We start from the raw sequence: 26,019 nt of genomic DNA, 5'->3' as shown, positions 1-26,019 counted from the left end.
AAAAGCCGCATAATGTCTGAGACAGTGACACGTCGTACAATGAAAAATGCAGATGAGATTAATTGAAACGAGGCCAGGTTCAGCTTCATCTATGGACGTCTTAGTTTACCCGTCAGTGAAGTGAGATGTGACATTTGTCGTTTGGGTCGGGCTTCTTCGATCGCTCACTCCACGAGGCTGCCAGTAAAACTATTGAACATGTTTGATAATGATCAAGGTTTCACAGAAGAGGCTCAGAGCTCCGACTGGCAATTAAACAAGCTCGTGAGGACAAGACGATCATGACCCCGCACATGTCCAGATCCTGAAAACCCCCCTCGGCCAACCATACAGCCATTTTATCAGCTAGAGATCCCCTGAACTAATGACATGTTCCGAACATTATATTACACTTACACTAATTCAACCATGAGGTGCACCTCATCCTTCATTTGTTCATTGATTCATGTGCGACATCAGACCCCTGTGAATAGATTTTGTTAGAGAAGCCTTCAATAAGCCTGTCACTGTTGACAGCTGCCTCGCCCTCGCTAATGAGGTTCACCGAGGGGGAGCGGGCTCAGGAGATGTTTCTGGGTTTATTTGTGTTGATACTCCCAGGAAACCATTCCTCCCATATGTCACAACCCTTTGTTGATTTGAAAGAGAAGAAGAGAAGAGAAGATTAAACCAGTGTGTATGATTTAGGGGCATACGTGGAATACAACAATTCAAGTTTTATTCCAGTATACATCTGAAACTATGAATCAATGTGTTTCTGTACATGAGGCACTGGTAGGCTCAATCTGCTCCATCCCTGCTCGCTCTTTAATGTCGGTTTGGTGGCTCTTCTGCATGTTTTAAAATAGTTTTAATCATTCACCATGAGGTAGGATGAGACATGGGTGGTTTAGTTGGTTGCCATCTGCAGCCACACCTGAAGAGCTGCTTTAAATGTTTTGACCACTGGCGGGTCTTTATAACACATCACAGAGCAACATTTGTATTTATTTGTAGCCACGTGTCTGTACATCTGATGAATTTAACTTTAATAATGACTATCTTTCATTTCTTCCACCTCGTCAATAACTTTGTCGTTGTGCCTTTTCGTTGCTGAACATGTGAACAGTGGGTTCATCAGACCCTGTTTGCTTTATCTGGGACATTTCTCTGTTGGTTCCTCACTGCAACCCCTTTCTTTATAATTGATTTATTGTTACACAAATGGCAAGAGATATGCACCGACCTCTGACCCTACTGTTCCATCTTAAAAGTCAATGTGTGTAGGCTGCCCTCTGGGGCTTATCATTAGGTCTCCAGGGTGTGAGCTCTGACAACGGCTGTATTTGCATTGATTCAGCAGAAATTTCCATTTGATGCCAGAGCGGTAATCGAGGAAACTGCTTTCGCCAGTAGTTTAAGTAGAATGGATGAATGGGGGCTAAAAGGTGAGTTTCAAGCCATTGATTTTCTAATTATAAAACAGTCAAGCCACCATTGAACATTTTACACTTAGACATTATTTACAATAAATGCCACATTGGTTTGGTGCAGTAAAATATGTTTTGCGTCTTTTTGTGTAGTGTCACTCACTGCAGAACCAAACCCCAAACGTAATGAAGCGTCACTTTGGTAAAGGGAAAACAAACTGTCTCCAAGTTTTTCAGCAAACAAAGCGTACATTTTCTACACAATAGGACAGAAAACGGACATCAGCACTAGGGGGAGCACTCACAGTAATTTAACCAGCCTCCATAAATCATGAGAGTTAATCCTATGCACAGTGTCAGAAGCCGTGAGGACATCAGAGGTGACAAATCACAGCGTGGATGCGTGTGTGTGTGTGTGTGTGTGTGTGTGTGTGTGTGTGTGTGTGTGTTTGTGTGTGTGACTCATGACACTCTGAACCCAAGCACATGACCCGGCCTGACCCAGAGGACACAACTGTAAGAGGAATGACATTAGATGAAACATTTCATAGCTAATTTTCAAGCCCTTATTCAGCTGTAATGTGAAGGTCTTTGTTTTTGTCAGATTTAATTTGAATTGGTCGACTCGTTAAGTCTTGTATATGTTTTACTTTGAGCAGCCCCAACCTGCTGTTGAGGAGGTATTTTTTTTTAATATTACAGCCAATTTGATTCAGTTAAATTAATTTACTTCAATCGAATTAAAAAATAATGCAAATTTGTTTCGTGAGCTGGGTAGGAGGAATGCAAAGATGGGAGCCAGAGCTGCCCGAGGAGATGAAAACCCACCAGAATGAGGCAGCTGGAATGGTTTGCATGTTTTCTGAGGATTGATTTTTGTTTTGCATGTTGAATTATTTTGGTGCCAAACTATATCCTCAAAAATGAACAAGGACTCTACTAATTCAACCTGTGTTGACCTGTTTAAAGCAAGCTGTTGTAATTAATGCGGGTATCGATTGAATTTTGCAATCACAAATGCCTTGTGAGATTCCTGGAGGGACTGATTAAACGGAGTTCTTGCTCTCATGCACATAGTATTGCTCTGGACAAATAACTACAACTTTGACCTTTTGGAAAAAGGGCTGATTGTTGTCATGTTGGGGGAAATACATTTGTTTGCCCTTTAATTAAAAGGCAGGTTGCAGTCTGAGAGGCCTGGTCATGTGGACGATATCAAAACAAAGATCATCAAAAACCTTGCAGGCATCAGCAGAGTCTTTTTTTTTTTTTTCAGATGAGGGGTGTCTTGTATACTCATCCCCTTCTCACTCCTGATAGGCCTTGTGCAACACTGCCCTTGTTCATGCTGTCGTTTGGTTTTGCTCTGTGAACATGGATGCTTTTGTGTGGGTAAATGGACCTGCAGCTTTCCTGAAACTGGTCTATGAGTAATATCCAGAGTGGCATCTTGATGCCTCTTAAATCAGAGATATACAAATATTCATGCAGCTCTAACATCAGATAATAGCCCACATCCTTGCCTGCTCAACCAGAAGATGAGAGGTTTTCCCAACACTCTTAATGGAACAGGAAGTAGACTGCAGTAACAAATGTGCTTTATCACTGAGGGCTGGATAGAAGTGCCATCCATCCATCCATCCATTCATCCATAATCTTCCTTTCTTTCATGTCTTATTTCTAACTCACTACCGGCAATTTGGGATCGTAGTTCAGGACGGTCACCATCCCAAAACATCAGTAATTGACAAGCATAATTTAAACTAACAATTCACGCTTTTCTTTATATTTTCATGTTCATGTTGGTATCCTTAGCACTTCAATCATAGCACTTAAAGAATCTTTGACAAATAGCAGTTACGATCCTCAGACGAGGGTTCGACAATTGTTTCTATATTCTGTTTTACTCCATCGATGGTGATATGTCGCGGTTTCTCTCTTGTTACAAATGTACTTATTGTAAGTTGCTTTGGACAAAAGCTTCTGCTAAATGCCCTAAATGTAAATGTAATTGTATTATAATAAAAAAGGTCAATTGCTCCCTAAATCAAACACATGTCATTTTTGATATTATGTTAGAATACCAAGTGTTGAGTAGGTAAAGAGAGCGAAAACCCTTTAAATGTTAAGTGCTTTTAAGTGCTCACTGTTTAGTTATTTACTAGTTTGGAAGAGTTTGAAAGTGGATAACTACGGGGCGGATTGTAAGAGAAACAGAGTCTAACCTGTAATTTGTGCATGAAATAACTGGCAACTTTCTCGGGGCCACTGGAAAATGAAAAATATGTATTTTCTTAGTGTTTTGAGATGTAGGAGATTTAATGTTAAACCCGTAATGGTCATACAATATACAAAACAAACACACCCCTATAATCTAACACTGTTTTCTGATATATGATAGGATTATACTGCTCGATGGTAAACAACAGATGGCAGGGGGAAGTCGAGAACAGCAGAGCTGAATGTGATATTTACATCTATAAACGATCGTTGGGCAAAAGCTTTAAAATAAAACTGTGAGCAGAGTCTAAATATAGACACCACGCTGGGACTGACAATTTAAACTGACAGCAGGATTATCATCCACACTGAAACACAATACTTAACACAATACTTACTGATACACAATGTTACAAAGGAATAAAAACGCCATTGGTGGATGGTGTCTCACTTGGTTTGTAGCTCTCACCTGTAACTCCACCACCATCCCCACCACTTCCAGCATGACAACCAGGTCATAAACATGATTTGAAGTGTCCATATGGTGCATAAGACAGGAACAAACGTGACCTTACCAGTGGTTTGCAGGAAACACTTACCTCCAACATTTGATCATTTGAAAGGGTCATGTTTGGATATGATGACATGATGATGAAGACAAAGCTAACACGAGTTTGTGGCCAAGTCATATGGACCTTTGGATTCGCTGCACACACACTTCTCTAGCTGTAGGTGAGGACATGTAATTAATCCTTCATTCAGCACAGGTCATGATATGGTATAATTAAACACAGTTAAGGTTTGTCTTGTCGGCACATTTGCTGTAGTCAGTTACTGACTGCTCTACTTTAGAGGTAGGATAGTTAATTTTGGAGTTCCAGGAAGGCCGATCTGAGAAAGTCTTTTTACACACACAGCAGGTCTATTTGCACTCTGAATTTGGATACTGCAGATCATCTTTCTGACTTGAATCCTCTGTTTTGTTCTGCTTTACAGTCATGGATGTATTTTTATGTTATTATGTTACCAAAACTGTTTTCTTCATCAAGAGGAAGTGCAGATGGGCTAGCATTTAATTTGTGCCTGGCTGTTTGCCAGTGTGATTATTGACGGTTCTTTGAAACCACCAAAGTGTCATCCTGGCTGCTTCAGCAGACGTGTGCGACGACACACTTGTGCTACAGAAGATTGAAAGACGTGTGAAAACCTACAGCATCCCTTGAGTTTCCCCTCGGGACCAATTGAAGGACACTACTCCAGGCAGATGCTATCTGCATGACTTTAAGTGCGGGTCTTTCTCGTGGTGCTATCGTTTCCTGGACACATTTGCAAACACTCATGCCCACAAAGATAAAGTCACAATACAAAAGAGCGCACTGCTTTATAACAAGAACCTCCGAGGTTGTTTTACACGGTGCTGTACGCTGTTAAATTGATTTGAACCCGGGCTGGATTCACTGAGGCTCAGCCATTCAAACTGGCTGATTAAAATAACAGAGTACGCGTTGATGCGAAACTGAAAACGTTTTTCGTCTTTTGTCTTCGCTCTGTTTTGCCTCCACAGAATTTCCTCTTGAGTCACAATCTATTTATTATTTAATTGTCCTTCTCTGTTTGTCCTTAGTTTCACTCACTTTACTTCTGTATCTTTTAATTGAATTTAATTAACAGAACAGGATAAATAATAGAGATACGGGAACAGCAGGGTCAGAGGTATCCACTGTCAACTGTCAATGAAGAAAATACTGAAAAAAAATGAAAATAAAAACTGTAATATTCTGGCCTAAAATAGCAGGTTTTTTGCCATAAGAACGGCTTGAGAATGTCCTGAGGTCCCCTTATGTGAACGTTAGGTCAAGAAACGTGCAAAATGAACATGATATTACATGTTTTGTAGGAATGTTGATATGGACATCTACACACACAACACATCTGTGGTTTGCAGAAAACACTGACTACCATTATTTTACCCTGATGAGTCGGCTAATATTAAATTATTACATTGTAAAAGAAAGGTACAACTACAGAAAATCACCACATAGAAGAAGACACCAAAATCCAACATGTATCTCAAATAAGTGAGCTGAATCTTTGAACCAAACAACCCAAAGATGTGGATATTACATCCAACAGAAATAATAAGCAGGCTTTATAATGTACTTCATTACATAAATGTAGATCTATCCCTGAAAGACTGAGTCATTGCACTCATCATCGCATTAACAAACAGTTTGTCATGTCGTTTTTTTATAGCTTTTCAATCTGACCAAGTTCCTGTCTATCCTCATAAATATCAAGCATGGCATTCGATACATCAACTGTTCAAATCCACCGCCCCGTCCTTCCTTTTCTCCAGCCTCCCCTCTGATGTCGAGCAGGGGGCGGGGCCGACGGAGTGAGTGACGGCTCCTGCATTGTGCCTCTGCTCTGATCTGTCTGGGACGCAGGCTTCTCGCTGGTAACAGCCTCATCTGCCGCTGCAGAGCTCTCTCCCCCCTCGCCTCCCACCCGCTGTCATTATCTTTATCTGTACACACACCTCCACCACTCTTTCCCTTTTTTTCTTCCACTTTTCTGTATGCATTCTGCATCTTTACTCACTCCCCTCCCTGCTAACGGAGGTGGGCAAGCTTCCCAGTGCTGGTGCATCTAGCAGGTGCAGCCTCTTTCTCTCCTCCCTCTCTCTCTCCATCCCTCCCTCCCTCCCTCTCTCTTGCTCTCTCTCTCTCTCTCTTTACCCTTGCTCTACCAGTGTGCACACTCCGCTCCGTCTGTGCCTGCATTTTTTTCCCCCTTCTCATTCGTTCCCTGTCTCTCAGCGGCGGCAGCTCGGGGGAGGCAGCTGTATGTGCGTCTGCATCACAATTGCCACAGGTAAAGACAGCTGCATCGTCGGATGTTGCGAACCCCACGGGGGGTTGGGGAGCCTTCGCTGCTGCAGTTGCAAGTTCTCATCCCAGCGCGGGGCTCACATTCCTAATCATCTTCAAGAAAGCATCCTGAAGGGAAGGACGAGCAGAGGAGCCGGGCAACTCGACCAACAAATCACAGGCTGACTCGAAAGAGCACAGGCTTTGAGGGACTGAGGGAAAAACACCTCTTGGAAAGAGAGAATCAGTGGGATATTTTTAAACACTGTGACCTCCTGTTTGTGTTTTTCCTCCTATCTCTTGCTTTCTGCTCATTCTGCTTCAGTCATTTCATCCACTCCCTGCTTCCCATCCTCTTCCTCCCTCATTTCATTCCTCTGTGGTGGAATGTTTCCTTCAAACAGATGAGAAGAGGCTTTCTGAGTGTTTGCTGCAGTAATAACGGACAGTACTTTGAGACAGCAGGGCGCTGAGCGGACAGCTTGGGGAAATCTGATCCACAGCCGGCTGGAGAAGGAGCGGGATCACGCGTCGCAGTTGCAGATTTATCCGCCCTGTGATACCACTGCGCGACAACACCCCTCATTCTTTTTTCCTTCCCTCTACCTCTCTCTGTACTCAACTGAAGTGTTGCATTTCGACTGGATCTGGAAAATTAATTGGAGTGTACGGCTTTATTTTTAGCCGCACTGGAATTTAGAGCACACACAAAAGAAGAAAAGTGGGTTTGGATCCAAGGAGTGATAAAAAAAAAAAAATCCTCAAAAAGGGAGAGGCTGATTGAAAAGCAACGGGCAAACAGAGATAGTGATTAATCCGAGGAGATTGTGTGGAAGAGGCATAAACGACAGATCTCTCTCGCTCTCTTTCAGTTACGAAAGAGACACATTTTGGGAGCTAGGGGACGCTGACTCTGCTAAAGCTGTCGGAACGGGCTGCATTGGGAAGCATCTTTCATTTTTTTTTGGTCTTGCATAGGGTGGGGAAGCATCGAGACCCACCCTGCAAGTTTCACTCCCCTGATTAGACAATACTGTCCCATTGTGGATTGTACATGGAGGGGACGTACACGCATGTGAAGTAGAAATTTCTGTGGATTTTTGCTGCAGTGGCATCCGGACATTGATGCCACAGATAGCTCACATGCACAGATGTAAAGCTGTTCCTTCCCACCCATCTCTCCCTCCCATATCTCTCTTTGTCCCTCTTCCTCCCTGTTAGAAGCGTCACTTCTTCTTCTTCTCCTCCTCTGGCTTACCCTGCTGTGAACATTCTTGAAGTTTGCTGTTGCTTCAGCTGGACATCGGGAGCTGGGCAGGACTAAACGCGGACTAATCGTGCGATTATCCGTCTACGCCAGCTCCTCCATTTCTCACTGGGTGTCTCCGAGTGTGAGTGTGTGTGCTTGTGTGTTTGTGGTTGTGTGTATGCATGTATCTCCTGCACCCTTCCCCTTGTCTCTACCCTTGGATTACTTATTCGTGTACGTGTTTCTGAGCATCCGATTCCCGTGAAGTTTGTTTGTATCCATTTCTTCACCTCTCATTTTGTTTCTTCTGAATGTCCGGCGTTGTAGGGAACCTTTCTGTAATAAGCTACTGATGCCTATCACAGGGTTAACCCTCAATGAGCCATAAAGGACGGCAGGGAAGGATGAGTGAGTGTTCTGGGGCAGCCGTCTCCGGGGCGGTGATCCTGGAGGAACCTGAGGGTTCAGGGGCTACAGCGGGGCGTGGAGAGGGCCAGGCCCAGGATCAGGGTCCCCTTCGCTGTGCCGTTTGGCCTCGCCAGCAGACATGGCTGTGTGTGGTCCCTTTACTTATCGGTTTCATTGGCCTTGGATTGAGCCTGATGCTACTGAAATGGATTGTCGTCGGCACAGTACGGGATTACGTGCCCACAGACCTGGTGGATGCTAATCGGATAGGCCAGGATCCTATCTTCCTCTCTAAGCCAAGCGGGATTCCCAAAAGCCCTGATACTACCACCACCACAACTACTCCTACAGTCGATGGTGGGAACCCGACACCTAGAACAGTAACTGTTGCAAAAGGTAGAACTCGTTCCACTGCTACTACCACAACTATAAACCCTCGAGGGAATGGAGCCTCCGGTAGCCAAGTTACCCCACGGAATCCTGTACATCGTAACGGACGCGGACCTTCGGGTTTTACTACGACCACTGCAGCGCCACGGACGACCTTCATCATTGGAGCAGCAACATCTAGCCCCTCACCATCCAATCCAACTGTACTCCATGACTCTACGCAGATGTGGACCCCCGAGCATACTACTCCTGAGGCGGTCTCTACCACGCTCTCCACGCGTACGCACGGCCACCGCAAAACACGTAAGTCACTTACATCACTAAAGGCGATTCTGTTTGGTGTTTAGTTTATTTTTGTTTTCTGATTTGATAAATGAAGGGAGGAGGTCAACATCTTTGGCCTTTGAACTAAAGTCCTGAAACGGTTGAAGTGATTTTTTGAGACTTTGCGTGGTTGAACACCCAACAAGTGCGTTGCCCTTGTACTGGCTGATGTGTGTGAAAGGTTCTCCACTGGTTCTACTACGTACCTGTTGTGGATATTGTACCTGTGACACGATCGCAGGACTCAATGCTCAATCTCTCTGCTGTGTTAAACTTTTCTTTGCTGCATCATGTGCTGGAAGGATGGGAGGCAGCAGCCGTCCGTTTCCGGCATCACGGCATGACTTCAAAATGGTGGTGCACACAGTAGGCCACAGCAGTGAATGTTTGGATGGTATTTGGTAGTAGATTGAGTGGGGTCAGGGTAGCATCACATAAAGTGGACAAGGGTTGGTATAAAGCGTCAGTCATGTACATTTTGTACAGGTTCAGTGTGCAATATGATTTGTGCACTGTGACTTAGACACAAAGGAGGAGTGTGAGAAAGTGCACATGGTTTATAATGCAGTTGTTAATAAAATGTTAAAGTGGTGAACAACTGACAGCAACAGATTTGTTGGTGAGTCTCAAATGACTTGATAGCAATTGTATTTTAATCCATTTGTGTGCACCATCTCTGTCCTTGACTGGAGTGATGCCGTGCAGCACATGCTATTGATTGGAGCTGCAGGAGGGATTTTCCTTCCTTTTTTTTTTTTCTTAAGTAATCAATGACACACACACACACACACACACACGCACACATACACACACCTCACACAGCTTCCTCCATGATAAATCTTTCTGTTTCTCAAAATGGTGTCACTCTATGTGTTGGACTTCCCTCTGCCTATAATGTGTGTGCCTCTGATCCGGGCTTGCCCAGTACAGACAGCAGTGGGTTATATTATTACCAGCGTGACCTCGAGCTCTTCCTTCTGTCTGCAGTGGGAAAAAAAAAGAAAAAACACCTCACATGTCAGCAGATGTTGCTGAAAACAGGTGGAAAAAGGCATTTCAGATGCGACCAGTCAGTCTCTTCCTGCAATTTACATAACTTAATTACAAAATCTGTCAATTCATATTTTATAGAGTATGATATGAATTAATCTGCTTTAACCTAAATGGCCATGACATTTAAGCTTGGGTATTGTTGCTATCCTATTACTTACAATTTCAACCTTTTTAATATTTAATTCTACACCATGTCCACCTTGGTGAGCCATTTTAGTGTGTTGTACAGAAGCCAGTGATTCATAATTACACAACGGCAGCCATTTATTATATAATTGATAAACTAAATCACTCCATTCCACCTGCCGTAGCTTCTGCCTGTTTGAATGCAAAAGGTGTGGTTGCTGCTTTTGTGTCCATGATAATGAAAATGTCTACAGATTACACAAGAGAATGTTCCCTCCGATAATTAGAAACACAGGGGGAAAAAAAATGTGTATCATTTCATTACCAAGAGGAAAAATGGGGCCCATTCATCAACATCCTTTCATTTATTAATTAACCATTAACAGAAAGAATGTCATTTCTCCAGCAAGTGCTCATGAAAACCATTAAGCCCCGTTGATGGATATCCAATGGGAAATGTCACTCCCTCTCCGGCTTTCCTGAAAAAGTTCTGCCACTACAGAACAGCCGACCGCTTCGATAATCCTAAACACCCTTCACCCTCCCACCCCTTCTATTCCACCACCCGCACGCTGCTTTGATTGGAAAAGGCCATCATTTTCACATTAACTATCCATTATGTGTGAATGTGTTATGTGGTATCAGTGAATTGCCTGTGTTGGCTTGCACTCAGAAATGAAGACATTTCTATTAGTTGAAGTAGAGTAGGCCATCTGTGTGCTCTTATTGATGCTATCCATATCTTTGTGGGGCACGAAATAGAGATGGACTAAAGATTGTATCTCACTATGGTGCTCTCACCGGTCTGCTTCAGCAAATAGAGTTCCTAAGTGGGATGAGCCACTGGTTGAGCCGCAGTTACTTCATGCTAACCACTGTGTGTATGTTTAGCTTTAGCTTTCCATTAGCAGCAGCCGATGGTATTTTTATCTTTGTGAATGGATGCTTTTTGATAAAGTGGACTCTGGAAGTTGTTGTTGACCTCCCTCCTTACATTTCTGTCTATGTTTCCGTCCACAGCTTGATCTTTATAAAGATCCTTTCTCCTGGTGACTCAACCTTCATAGCGATCCATGGCTCAGAAGTGTCCCAGCTGTTATGTGCTATGCAGGAAATGAATGGCACTCATGCCTCCAGAACTCCTGTTGCAGTTTAACGTTGGTGGTATTTGGTGACATTCTAGCTTGTCTAACTATCAAAAAGTCAAGATCTGACAACTATAGGAATATAATAGTCGAGACGTCTTACTCCTCACAAATGTCACTTTGAAAGCATGATTGACATTTAAATCTGTTGGACCCTTACAAAATCTTAAGCCATCCCTGTGGTATAAACTGAAGAATGAGACAGACAGACCCAGGAGAGATGATACCATTATACAGAAGCCAGGTGACCTGCCAGCCAGGTGAAATGTCAGGTGATGTTTCAGCGATAATAACTCTTGAATCAAGCTAAGTGGGAATATGTGCCCTTATTCATCACCTTTGAAGATTACAAGTTAGGACCGGTAATCCATTGATGCTTCAGCTGGGGAAGTAGATTAGAAATGTTTGTCCTGGGGTTTTATAAGTGTTCACATCATTTGAATTGAATTACTTATTGCTGCCTTACTGAGCAGATAATCTATTTATTGGCAAGTTACTGAAATAGGTCATAAGCATGCAGAGGGATCGCAAAAAAAGGGAATTATTAATGTTAGTAAATAAGACCAGATGAGTCAATGTTGTGATGAGTAAATCCCTACAAAGGTTTATTCAATAATGAGAAGGCACCCGGACTACATTTGTATGATGGGATATCTGAATATCAGCCGAGAAAAAACAAAGACACACAGGATGTCAGTGGATACCGGTCTGTGATTGTAGATTATGATATGATTGTCATGTCCGAGCTTGAGAAGACGTCCTGCTGCACTCTGAGGTCTTTGTCTCCGTGCTGAGCCACTCAGTGAGATTAGGTTTCAGTCAGACAGTGGCCCTGAAACCTAAATCCAGATTAACAGCCCATCACCATGACTGTGGAAGCAACAGAATTACATTAGCCCACCTATCAGTCACAGGCACTCTACATGGGCTTACAAGCAGGCTGACTGCTGAAGGATTGTTTTGATAGATGGTCCGTAGCGGGATGTTTTTTTCTGAGGTGACACATTTGAGGGAACATTTTCTCTCGGCTGTGTTTCAGGATCCCTCAAGGGGACGTTGGAGAGGCCCGAGGAAATGGTTTAGATGCGTGTTAAAAAACACCAATGTGACAATCACACACAATAAAGTGGTCCTTATTGCTGGTTTTTGTGACAGTATAGTGGAGGGAAGCCGTATCTCAGAATGTATGATATATTACGCTGAGCCATGCACTTTCACCAACCTTTCACTGATGATGAAATGTCAGGTGAAGCGTAAACATGTAGTTTCCAGCAAGCCATGTTTTGTTTTACATCAACACATACATATTGAAATGTATATCTATATATATAGTTTGTCAGCTCAAAAGATCAGTTAGTTTCTCAGCTCAGTTGCCAAATTAAAATGTTGGAAGTTATCATATATGCAAATGTCAGGTGAAGCATAAACATGTAGTTTCCAGCAAGCCATGTTTTGTTTTACATGAACACATACATATTGAAATGCATATCTATATATATATATATATATAGTTTGTCAGCTCAAAAGATCAGTTAGTTTCTCAGCTCAGTTGCCAAATTAAAATGTTGGCAGTTATCATATATGCAAGCCACCGAGACGCTCAAGCGTGTAAATGTCATACATACCTTATTGATATTTCCACACTACATGTCATATCACATTCACATTACCTCATGTTGAAAGGTAGAGGGGGTGGTGGTGGAGGAACAGCTGGGCGAGAAGGCTGCCAAGTCAGTGACACAAATTCAAGACTGCTTTTCAACAGCATGACATCACTGGATATTTTTAAGGAGACTTTGGGTGATTTCAAGCTTTGTTGATGGCGACAAAGCTGGGATATTTTTGATGAGACATCTGGTATTCTTCATCCATGTTTGTGGAGACAAGTAAAGGCATTTAAGACAAAATTAGATGTTTTTTTGCATTGTGATGAAAAGTGTTTGCTGTGGCACATGTTTTATCTGGTGTTTTGTATGATGCATAATAAGTAAACATGAATCAAGCACATATCTTGTTTAGTTTGTCTGGGCCTCTTCCATCCAGTCACCTTTGCACGGCGATGCGGGATGTGAAATAATACAATCTGTGTTTGGATTGGTCTCAACATGTTGTCCGACATGTCTCCCAGCAACACATTCTCACTCCCAACTCATCAAATATGGCAGCTTGGTCAGTGGCCTTAGGCTTCAAACTATGACTCTGTAACAACTCCTCTCCCTTCAAGATATGCAATATGCGGTTACACTTCAACAGTTCACATATTATGACATATTATGACCTTCGGACTGATAATAACGTCAAACAGTTTCAGTTGGGGGAAGATCATTCTTGTAACTCATGGAACATAACACATGACGTAAGTTGTACATGCTAACTTGCTTACAGAACAAAATTTAAGAACAAAGAGGACACAAACCCTGTTCTCTGGAAGGAAAGTTCAATTTACGACCCATCTAAGCGCCCCGACTGCCCTTGACATTGACGTTTCTTGCTCTTTAAACTCCTGCACTAGAGGAGTACTTCAAAAAGTGATTTCAGAGGGAAACAGCGTCAAACTCTGAAGTGCAGGGCAACTGACCAGGCTGCAGTTTTTGATGAGTTGGGAGTGGAAACGGTGCTGCTCTCAGCTACATGTCGGCCATGATCACCAAATGTGGCCAACTAGGGAAAACAGATATTTTGTGTAATGATGTGTCCTGGCATCATTTTGGTGGTTTGCTATCCAACTACAGTAGATGTACTTTCAAAGCAAAATAATATACTTATATGATGTGTCTTGAAAACATATCCGTAGTTCTTCAGTCATTTCAGTTCATCTGCCACACAGGAAATGCCCCCAAATGAGCCAGAAATTAACTTCCATCACTGCTGGCCAACACAGAGGGCATCAGTTTACATGTTTGTGTTGCACTGGTCATCTCATAGTGAGAGATTTTAGGTTTTAAACCAGATTTTAGGTTTTAAACAAGATTGTGGGGCTCACAATCTTTACACTTGGATTAATTCTCTGTAAGCTGCTTAGTAACAGGTTCCCTATGGGCTTTTTCTATGGATGTATGTGTGTGTCCGTGCACACTGCCCACCCGCACGCTTGCACATATATACACACGCTTGTGTCCACATCAGCATATGTGTGTGTCTATACGCTTTCAATTAGTGTGACCCAGCAGTGACCTGTTGTGTGACTGAGAACTGAAATCAGCAGCATCCTTGAAGTCTGATTGCTTCCATGCAGCTGAAAGAGCTCCTTAGGACATAATTAGAGCTTTCAAGGAAACAGTAATATCAGATCAATGGTGACTGAATCGCAACATGCACAAAACCGATTGTGCACAATTTCTATACAGTACTTTGGCAGTATTTTCTGGGATTATATCACCCATACGAGTCTGCAAAGTGGCTGCAAAGAGGGGTTACTATCCTGAGTAAAGGTACGAGGACTATCACGTTTTATTTTACATTTAGTCACCAAACACACAGCTGGAAATTGTCTCACAGCCTCCGTCAGCACATCCAGTGTTATCACACATACAAATGTTGTAACACCATCTCTATATGTGATCCGCAGCATCCACCCCATCTCCGTCACCTCCCAACACGGAATCCAATTCATGTATATGTAATGCGAACGTGAAGTGGCACGTGTTGTACAATCGTGCACATATCAGCGGTTTGGAGAGATGTTTACCGTCAACATTTTAGTCAGGTGACTCGGCTGGATAGTTCAGGTTGTTACCAACATGTGGCAGGGAGGCAGCTACCCTGCGTCCCATCCAGGTGTCCTGAATGTCTGTTCGGGAATATGCAATACCAAAAGTAAACCAATTCCCTTGCCCATGACTTTAGAGCTTCTTAATAGTCCGAGTGAGTTTTTGCAACTGCTGTTTCATTACAATGTGTTCTCCTCTTTCGATTTTTCAACCAGCTCTGACATTATGAGGTAAATGATGTGCAGTTATGGCTCTGAAATGAATTCCAAACAGAACTAAGCTGAGAACATCTTCCCATCTCAAGGGTCTTGTAAACAACAAGTCCGTGAACCTTACAACTGTATTTGCATGCATCTAAATGATAAATGTCCACGCTCTCTTCATGATCCAATTCATTTAGCTGCCATAGTGTCATACGACTGATGACAGAAGTTGATCCTAAAAGATGAAGGCATACATTTAGAAGTTAAGTTTATGTGTATGTGTGATGCAGCTGGTGGCAGCTTGACCACGAACCGAACGCATCAAAAACCCGTCATACCATCCCGATTAGAGTTTTAATTCGGCGGAGAAGCCATGAGAATAAAGTTCAGTGTCACTTTGATTCATTCTGATGAAACGTCTTGCAGGAGGATGAGTGATGAATTATTAATGATGCGAAAGAGAAACATGTTCAATATGTAGAGGAACGTGTAAATAATTGAAGATGGCCCTTTGACGAATTATCCCACGCCGAGCAATTCCCGGTACATGCATACATCTTCAGTGAATGAGGTGTTCAGGCGTCCTTTCATTCCCCACACTGAAGGGGATTTTTCTTGTTGGTGAAAAGGAAGTTAATTGTTTGAGATCTTTTAAGTAAATTACTCCATGATTTCATGAAGGTGAACATTCTCCATCTACCACTCCTCTCTCGTTTGCTCTCTCCAGCCGCCCTACCGACACATCGATCATCCCGGTCCAGATGATGATGAAGTACAAAGTTGTTAAATGCTACTGCTAACTTCAGAGAAGCCTTTAATAATGAACTCAGCTTCATGCTACATTCATTAGATGAAGCTTCCTCTGGTTTATTGGAGCCAGTGGTGAGAGAGGTAGCAGCTGACAAGATGTAAGAACAGTTAATTTGTTTCCTGGGACTCACCTGCCCTGCGCCACCTCTCCAGAGGAGGCTGCCACCTGCTAGCCAACTGCTCGATTGTACGAACTCTCTGAGGTGTTTACCTCTGACTGCTAATGGGAAATAATGTCTCAGGCTCTTAATGAGACAATAAAGATTAATTTGCTTTAACAGTGACAGCACTAGTAGCAGCTCAGCCATGTAGCAGCAGCCACGTCCCCGTCATCAACAGGTTAAATGCCCAATCGTAAATGTTTCCACTCCACCGACACTAATACAAGTTTGGGTTTCTTCTCGTTTCTTGTTGTTAGAGATGATTAAATTCATAAAATAATCATCTCATCAGGTATGAAACATGTTGCGTGTATTAAAATGCTCTGTTGCAAACTTTCAGTTGGTACCAAGGTTTTCTTGAAACTCTTGATTTATGGTTTTCTTATATTTACTTGTATTCATTTTTTAAATTCAGATAAAACAGGATGTAAATGAAGCCTAAAACCTATTATTTGTTTCCAGATGTGATACAATACATCGCAGAGCGACTAAGAAACACATTGATTTTTTTGTGGGTAATTAAATAAGAGAGGTTTCCACGGAGGCAATAATCCTCACCTTCTTTCCCCACAGCCCACCCTCGGCTCCCTCTCTTATTAAATCTGTCAGCTGGCCCTCAGCAGCAAACCGATTAACACAAGTAAGCAAATAAATATCAGACTGCTGTCAGGAGTTCAACTGTAGCCAACAGCTAGTTTTGCAGCTCAGTTCTCTGTTTCGGCAGGAAACTCAAACTATCCACCTGATCAGTGGATGTTTAACACTTTAAATGTAGAAAATGTACATTTGCAACGTGTCTGTGGTTTTCAGAAACATACATTGAGATTCTGGAGATTGGGTTGAATAAACACTCACACTATGTGATGTTTTTGAAACAGTCACACATACATCCTGGGTCAGCCGTCATGTGCTGTACTTTGATCTAAACTGCAAAGGCGTAACTTATCCAAATCAAGCAAGCATATTCAGAGGTTAATAATTAAAATGTACAGTATTTAATTCAAGTTCAGTTCATAAGTTAATGTGTACTTGGTTAGGGAAGAACTTTAAAGGCAGTGCCTTGACTTAAATATTTCAAAGGTCCATGGCCCGATTTTATCGCTATATTTGATCTGAAAGACTCATTACGCTCGGTAAATATTCTGTCACAACACCACAAGTACATCTGCAGAATTTCTATGCTCGTCTGTGTGTCATTTCATCCAACAATCCTTTAGGAAGACAGATTTTGTAATATCCCATGCCGAATCTATCATCTGACATATGTAGACATCAGCTGTAGGTCATATCATTCAAACGACTCAGTTTGACCTCCCTCACTTTTATGCTTTGAGCATTAAAAATGCGCCGGTGATGCATTGGTGTGAAGAAAAGCCTCTCCCCCTGCCTTCTGCTCATTATGCTGTTGGCACCTGGCAGTAAACAATGCTATTAGCGAAGATAAAATGCTTAGACAGTGATTATTTAACCTCAGTGTACACTGAGCTAGCAGGGAGCCCAACAATTCAGGCCTGAACCAGTTTTAGTCTGATATGGTTTCTTTCATGGGCTGAGCGGTATGATTGAATTGTTTCCTCCGCTGCCGAGCCATCCCTCCCTCTCTCTCCCCTCATGTCTCTCGCCGCCTGTCTCTCAAGGTCAGCTCGTCTGATTCATTTTACCGCTACTCTGCTGATGTTGACCGGACTCGCCGGAGTGTCGTTAAGAGTTGTAGTATACACACAAACTCACAAAAGTTAGTCCAACAAGAAGAATGTGAACTGTTATCAATTCAAAATGAGTAAAAGTGAAATGAACACCTCATGTTCAGAGATACCAGCGGCTCCTTGTGTAACTCTATATGACCATGAACAGGGGATAAATGATACTGATCCTCATATAAATGTGTCTTTTATTATAAAAGATGTTCTATAAATATCAACTTTGAAATATGAGGGATTTTTTTTTTACCCAAAACAACTCAGTGCTCATGCATTAGTAACACAAAACACAAAAATATAAATAGTGTCATAACACAGAGTGGGACCGTTCTGTGCAGTGAGTACTTTTTCCAGCACAGGCACCAGAGTTTTTTTTTTAAAGCAAGCTTTGTCAGACCGATAATCCGCGGTCGTGGTCAGCTCTCTCCTGTTGTTTCATGCATTTGTTGCGTTAGCATTTGCAGTCTGCAACACTCCGACTGCAGCCAGCACACGTGTGGCCTTATGTTTTTCAGGCGCCACACTCAAGGTCGTGTGATAACGATGTTGTTTAGCTTCCAGCATGTGTCACGCATGCATGGTGTGCTCGCATCGTAAATGTTTCTGCCCCCAAGAATCACAAACAAGCCATGAATATGCTGAAACTGTGTTTATGTTGTGAGTTTACCTTATAGGTTCAGTTTCATGTTGTGTCAACGCTGTGCTTACGGTCTTGTTATGTTTATGTGTAAAAACATACGCACTTCTCACCAAATATACCAGTCATTGTCGTCTCAAACCTGGCTAGCCAATGACACGTACACATGTGAACGTATTGGCAGTTTGCAGAAACATTAGCTGCAGACATTTTCATCTCTACGTCAGCCACAAACATACGCTGGCTTCAGTGCATCTCCAACATGATGAGTGATGATGTGGAGGCGACGTCGCAGAATACGAGTGTGTTAAATAGGTTAGCTGAAAAAAAAAAGTGTTATAATATTATGTAAAGGATTCGTATTATTGCAGCAGTGACCCGGGGGGTGTTTTAAGACTATTGTTTGTGAAAATGATCTTTTGGAATGAGGGCCTGACTGAAGAGCACCTCGAGCTAATCTAATGAATCTGTTTTCCTGCCCATTAATTTTGACATCAGTACCTGCAGATCCTCCCTCTTGCTTAGCTGTACATAATGATTCTTCGCATGTGGGTGTGTCGGTGTCTGGTGGCATATTTTTCATGCACATTATATGAGCCACCTCAGCCATCCTCTCTGCCCAGTAAGAGATATTGATCCCAGTGTGATTGTATCCAGGTCTTTTGCCACTCAGCAGTTTAGCAGGCGGCCCTGTGAGTGAGCGAGCGGGCCTGCATATGGGCGTGGGTTCTGATTATCCCGAGCTCGCTGCATTTTGCTGCGGTTATTTTTAGCTTCAAAGATTGTTGCCAGCTTCTCTCTGGGAGGCTGTGTGGAGCTGGCTTTTCTGGTGGAGGCCTTGGAGCTGACAACGCTGGAGGAAATAGAACAAAGAAGCACAGAGGAGACAGGCGAGACGGCGACTTTAGTGTCAGTGGAAGATGGTCTTATTTTGGAAACATTACAGTTAGGGAGGATTTAAGACGCTAAGCCCAGTGAAAAATGACTTCCTGTGTTGTGTTTGTTTATTTCGGGGATGCTGCCGTTCCACTGTCTCTTATTATGCTAAGTAACAGCAATCGGAGGCCTCGATGATGTGAGTCTGAAGATGTAGGAGGTTGGTTTTCCAAGAAATCAGAGCTGTTTAACCGCACATTACTTATTATGTTACCATGCAGGAGCTTTCCAGAGGAAGCAGGAGGCTTTCCAGAAGGTCACTTTCACCTTGATTGAAAACACACCTCAATCTCACACACATGCGTGCACAAACATCGCTGGTATGTGGTGTCATATGCTAGACGTTGGTCCTCTCAGCTTTGCCCTTGGGGCAGATGGTTACATCATTTCCCTTTTGGAGCCTGACATGGAGCATGTGTTTGTGCGTCTGTGTCTAGACAGTATCAGTATTTATCATTTATCCGTAGAAAAGCTCAGCGTTTATTATTATTCTGTCAACATGTTTGACCGTGTCCCTCTGCCACTCCATGTTTGGATTTCCCTACTTCTTGTCCTTCTCAGGCTGCTCGTCAATGTTTTATTTATTGAAACATTTGGCAGTAATGTTTTGGATTATTTGATTAATTCTTTGAGCTAAAAATGGCAGGGGATATATTTAAAGTGCAATGACGTCAAACAGGGAAGAGAAGCAAACCTTCACCTTCACGTCGACAAGTTTCAACAAACTGGAACCGGTAAAAAAGTGATCGTCTTAGTGTGACGGAGGACTTCAATGATCACCAAAATAGTCTGCGATTAGTTTTCTGTCATTCAAGTACTTGTTTCAGCGCTAATGTTCTGCATCACTCTCTAAATGTTCTCTCTTCATCTGTTTCTTGCTTTTTCTTTGTGACCTCGGGACATACCTGACAGCTGTCTGAGAGAGACTTTCTTTGACAAGTGGGGTGAACTGGTGGGTTGTCTGTCTGCATGTGGGTTATTGAAAGAGACACAGATCTACTGATGGCAGGTGGACTCCTTGCGTTCTCCCTGCAGGCTGTGTGAGTCAGGATTTTGGTGGACAAAGGGAGATATAAGAAACAAAAAAACAGAGTGGGAGGGTGATGGAATTGTGAGGTTTGAGTGGGAAGCAAAAAAGTTGAGGAAGGAGTGAGTGGAGACGAAAATGGACGATAGGGGAAGTAAAAACAGAACGGTAAGGATGGAGAGAATGCAGTGGGAGGCAGAGGGGGAGAACTGGTTAGAGGAAAACCTTTCCACTGGGCGAGATGAAGGGAAAAGGAAACTAGCCTCTCTCATCCATCTAGCAACACTGAACTCTCCCTTCATTCTGCCTCCATCTTCTCTTCTCTGCCCACTCAGTTCATTTACATTTACATTACACCCAGCTGGAGTTGATTTGGTGGCGAGTGATGGATGGCAAGGTTCTGATGCTGTTTATAGAAAAGGGCTCAGGGGGTTAGCAGTGTCAGCTGTTTGCAAAGTGGCGAGCGCAGTCGGATACAATATGGTTTGCTCGTTAGCAACCAAATTGCTAGCTGCAGCGGTGGCACATTTATTTATGGGATATGAGGGCTTAATGTCTGCTGCTTGTCACAGTAACTAGCTAGTTAGCACATGCAACAGAAGTCTGACGATGCAACAGAACGGCCTGCAGTTGTTTCTCTGTGTTAGTTTAACAGAAAGAAGGTTTGTACGGCTTCCACCTGAAAACAGACAGGATTGAATCCTTGAACGACAAAAGGCCTTGACATACTATCGTTTTGAAAATTACTAGAACATTATATGTTATCTGATAACAGCCGTAAATGATTGTTGTTTTTCTCCTACAGTCCTCAGTCTGTAATATGCGCAGAGTTGGAAGCCAGACAGGAATGATCCGGGCAGGATTAATATCACTGGCTGCATCTGTGACACACACAAATGACCTAACCTACCCTGCTGAAACCAATGCTGTCAGAAAAGGGCTTTTGTGTGTCATACCAGATGGCCATTCATGCTAAAAACAAAAAAATCCAAAAAAATAAAATAAAATCCCTCTGATGTCCCTCAAAGCACTGCTCAGAAAAATGCAACACATTGTTACTGCATGGTTCATTTTGATTTCATCATTGCACTTCAGCTGATGAACATAAAACAACTGAAGGGATCTCTACAGAACAGGATTGTTGTTGTTTGTTCATCTCTCCGGTAACAACGTATAGATGTCGATGAAAAGAAGTCAAGTGTATTAAGGTGGCTGCTGTTTATGAGTAAATACAATTTAATGTCGATCCTCGATCTGGTGTGAATGAATTATGGTCAAGCTCTTATGGGTGGTTTAAATTTAGAGTGGTGCAGGGCTATTGGGTTTCATATTGGATTAGACTTGATTGATTTTGGTTTGCGCACCAACATATCTGCAGCTCAAACTAACACACGGCCGGTAGTGGACACATTTCATAGGCTAGTGGTCAAACACAGATCTGAAACACTGAGCAGTCAGCTTGTAAAGTGGTTAGATACTGTTCACCAGGTCCAACAACCAAGATCCCCTCCTGTCAATGTGTGTAGAATACAGTTTATATCAGAAAACACAACCTGCACACACACACAGATGCACAAAGTGTTGCTAAAGGAGACATACACTTCTGTACACGGCAAGTAAATGAAGACAAAGGACTGTGGGAGATGCAGTGTGACAGTACAGTAGAGAGAGTGAAAGAATGTGTTAATACAAGGAAACAGTAGAAAAGAGAGGCGAGGACACAGAAAGTCCATCACTCTGTAGAGCAGCTGGGTGGATTTCACACTCAGGACCAAACAACAAACAGCCGCTCAGTCAGATACATTAACGTCAAGGAATGTATCGCCTGTTAAAATCGACTATTGCCAAACTGAATGCCAACAGCGACAGGTTTGTCACTGAACCGTCACTGGGTCGCATTCACTGGCCTCCACAACTGTTTGTGTCTGTCTCACAGTGTATATGGTACACTGCCTCTTGTGCTGTGCATTCAATGTGTAATCATCCAATTTCAATGTAATTGCACACTGGTGGTGTCGAAATGTATGCCATCGCCAGATGATGCTGGTCAATGCAGGATGATTCAGAGAGGCGTCAATCAGACCGCAGTCACAGAACATCATTGCATTAAGCGCTGATTGCATCGGCTGCCTGCATGGTATGGACTGGTGATACGGACAATAACCGACACAATGCTGCAAGATGTGACTGCTGTGTGTGTGTGTGTGTGTGTGTGTGTGTGTGTGTGTGTGTGTGTGTATGTATGTATGTATGTATGTATGTGTGTGTGTGTGTTGCTTTTCAGGTTATTAGTCCGTTCTGTAAACCATTATGAACATTATCCCCGTCACACTGGACAGAACAAAACCTCACTGGCATCTGGCTTTTGTCTTTAATGGGCCAATGAACAATTGTCATTCATTCCCGCGTCACTGCAGTGCAGCAGTTCCAGTCGGCTGTGATGGAAACATTGTACAGAGGCGGACACGCTGACTTCTGACCATTTTTCTGGCATAACACTATGATGCGCCTTGAAGTTAAGGACATAAGTGCATGGGTCGTTTTCCAACCGTCTATCTTGTAGCAGCACTCTACTCTTCAGATGGAGTTTGAATAAGAGAGTGCGGTAAAAGATATGAAAAAGTAACCACTGTGACGTCATCACTGGCCTCCATGTTAGTATCTGATCTGTGCTTGATGCACAACGGGTCGCTTTTGAGCCGCTTCCACTGTCAGCTCTGCAAACGTCGTCCGGATGCACTCTGACGTATCTGAAGTATATGATCCAACGCTACCAACTGTTCACGCCTGTTGTCGTTGTGCCCACATTTAAAGATCCTGAACATAACTAGCTAATTTTAGCTGATGGATGAGCCACAGATAGAGAAGCATGAATAAACATTAACCACTTGAAGCGATGCAGGGCTCCAGTGATAAGCTGCAAAATTGTGCAAATGTTGCATCGTCATCATCGTCATGATTACTGTTGGTTTTTCTTGTTGTTTTTTAAACACCACTGTTTTTATCCCATTAGCAGCTAATTGTGATATCTAGCTCAGACGCCCTTCAGTCCTCTGGAGATGAACACGTCAGACTCATGAGCTGTCAACACCCCATCCGACACTTGTCAGCAGTGACTGATGTCCACCGCCCGCTCTCTCTCTCTCTCTCTCTCTATCGCTCGCTCTCCTGTTCTCTCTGTTTTTACACATCACAAACACACACTGACGGCAACACATGCAAACCACCGCATATACTCGTCCGCACAACACATACACACCGCCTCCCACGCACTGACAGCTGGGGCGTCACTCTCCTGGCTCGGAGCCCTGAGACACAGAGGAAGATGGACAGGCAGGAGCTGTCAGTGAGGACGCAGGAACATGAAGTCGGCTTCTCACTTCAAATAATGAACCACATGTGAAGCGTCAACGCAGCTCCAATTAGATCGGATAATAATTATCTCTGCACAAGTCAATCATCCTAATCAGGCTGTGAACTGCTGGTCAGGCTAGAGGGGATGTGGAATAAAGAAAGAATGTGGAGTTTAATCAATGTCTTCTCTAAGTTTGTATCAGTGGAGAAATCTTTGATCGGCCATCGCCGGACAGTAGATAGATTATTTGCTTGGTAATTACAATCACCAAAATCTGTCAAATTTCTCAGAATACCTTAGACTTTTTGTGTTGTGTGAAGAAATCCGCTGCTGAGTGGTAGTAGGCGCAATCTACTGGTGGACAGACAGAGATGCATTTTACATTTGTGGAATCACAAAAAGAAGTAGTTATCTTGAGAAGTGGCACCTTCCCTGCCTGGAAAGACAAGTCTGCAATTGGTTCCAACAGTGGATCTTCAGTACATCCTGCTTCCTGTGAACCAAATCTGCAATGACACTGACATGAGGAAAAAGTTTCACTCCTCTGTCCTACTTTATTAGAAGCTACTGTGTTTTTTTTTCTGTATGTACAGTAACAGGAAGCAAAACTTTGTAACCCATGCAGGTCAGAGACAAACGTCTCCATTAGGTAGCATGGATTTGGACTGTTTTTAAAAATGCAGTTTTTGAAAGTTTAGTTTTTAGTACTAGGCTGGCCGGTCGGGTCAAACAAGTACAGGACTCTGCAGTGTGAAACCAAAAGTCTGTGTCAGGTACGTTAGCTACTTTGCTGTTAGGAAATTAACATTTTGATGAGTAACCGAGTACTGTTAATCTGCAGCAGCCATGTTGTTTTGGGAGATGCTATTTGATGTATTCATTGGTTTAGGAAGGAATATGTTTTGGAAAATTAGTTTGGTTTTCATGTCACAAATGTCTGTTGGACCTACATGACATCATTATGAAGCTATCAGTGTGTTAGACTACAACATACAGAATGTCTGGCCTGTGTAACTACCGGTGAGAATGTTATTAATGATGCTGAAGAGTTTAACATCTCTCTTGTTGACCATCCGTGAATTATGAACAGTCTCACAAGAACAGTTAATACGTAATTGGCCTGATTGCCCGCACAGCATTAAATGGAAAGAGAAGGAAAGTTTATAAAATGAGGTGGTATTTCAAGAAATGCTTCAGTTTTTAATCTCTTTGTAGAAAAAAAAAAATGTTACAAATGTGTTTCCTCGTATCCTGACGATCATAGAGGATGGAAGAATATGCAAGGCCATAAATAATTGTCTCTAAAAATGGCTATGCTAATTTTTAAAACAATAAAAATTCATATGATTCATCTCAATGCTTTGGATTACATCAGTCCCGTCTCTCTCTCTCTCGCCCTCTGAAATGTGTAAGACAGTGAGGTTCAGCTGAACCATGACTGACCTACATGTCTCGTGTCAGTCTCACTCCTGTTAGCGCATCTTTGGTCGTTTGGCAGCTCGCGTCGCTGCAGTACTACGTGCACTACTATGTTCTCCTACATATTAGATGTTATCTATGGGAAAGTGCTTTGAGTAAACCTGCCTACATGCCTATTAAATTCTACAATGACACCACAACATTAATAATAAATATCCTGCTCCTCTAAAGTGTGAAACAAAAGGTCTGTAAGTCGATGTCAGTGCACTGTACGAGGAGCTACACGCCAAGAATGTTTTGTGTGGTCACGTTGGAGTGGAGAACATACATGACAACCTTCCCACTCATCTGTGAAGACATTCATTCTGTATGCTGACACTGTGCACCATTAGATGGACGTACCGTCTTAAATGGGGAATTGACATTAGACGTTTGACCTGTGGTCTGTACTGTTGTGAATATTTCTCTCTTGTGGTCGTGGACGTGTTTAAACGGGCGTACCACGTATTCTGATTAAAATTCCTCACACAGTGTACATGTGTACATGTGTGGATACACACAAGATAAATGTGTTTTGTTTCTTGTTTTCACAGCCTTGTTGCCGGGATAAAATGCCAGCAGTTAACGCTTTTTTGCAAACCTCAGACATGTTCGAAATTGCATGTGTCAAAACATTTCATATCATGTTCACAGTGCATGTTTATGACCTGATTTTTCATCTTGGGATTTTGTAAAACTTGACACGACCGGATGTCTTTAAGGGAGATCCTGTGACGATTTCCAAGTGGAATTTGTTGTGACAATTACAACATAATGTTGATGAGAAGTTAGAATCTCTGCAGTCGGGTTTCCGTCGACAACAACAGG

General features: G+C 42.7%; 1 protein-coding gene across 2 annotated transcripts in view; it reads left to right on the top strand.

Moving 5' to 3' along the window:
* Positions 1-6,358: 6,358 nt before the first annotated feature.
* nrg3a (neuregulin 3a) overlaps positions 6,359-26,019 on the top strand; it is a 333,275-nt gene continuing 313,614 nt past the window's right edge. Inside the window, exon 1 of one of the 2 annotated variants that reach the window (XM_030442122.1) lies at positions 6,359-8,849. In XM_030442122.1, the coding sequence (XP_030297982.1) occupies positions 8,126-8,849 (724 nt within the window). In that variant the 5' untranslated portion in view covers positions 6,359-8,125. The remainder of the gene's footprint in view (positions 8,850-26,019) is intronic. The other variant, XM_030442123.1, reaches the window with a different exon arrangement.

This window comes from Sparus aurata, chromosome 15, assembly GCF_900880675.1.
Source record: "Sparus aurata chromosome 15, fSpaAur1.1, whole genome shotgun sequence".
In the NCBI taxonomy this organism is placed as follows: domain Eukaryota; kingdom Metazoa; phylum Chordata; class Actinopteri; order Spariformes; family Sparidae; genus Sparus; species Sparus aurata.
This window is presented reverse-complemented; position numbering and strand designations above follow the sequence as displayed.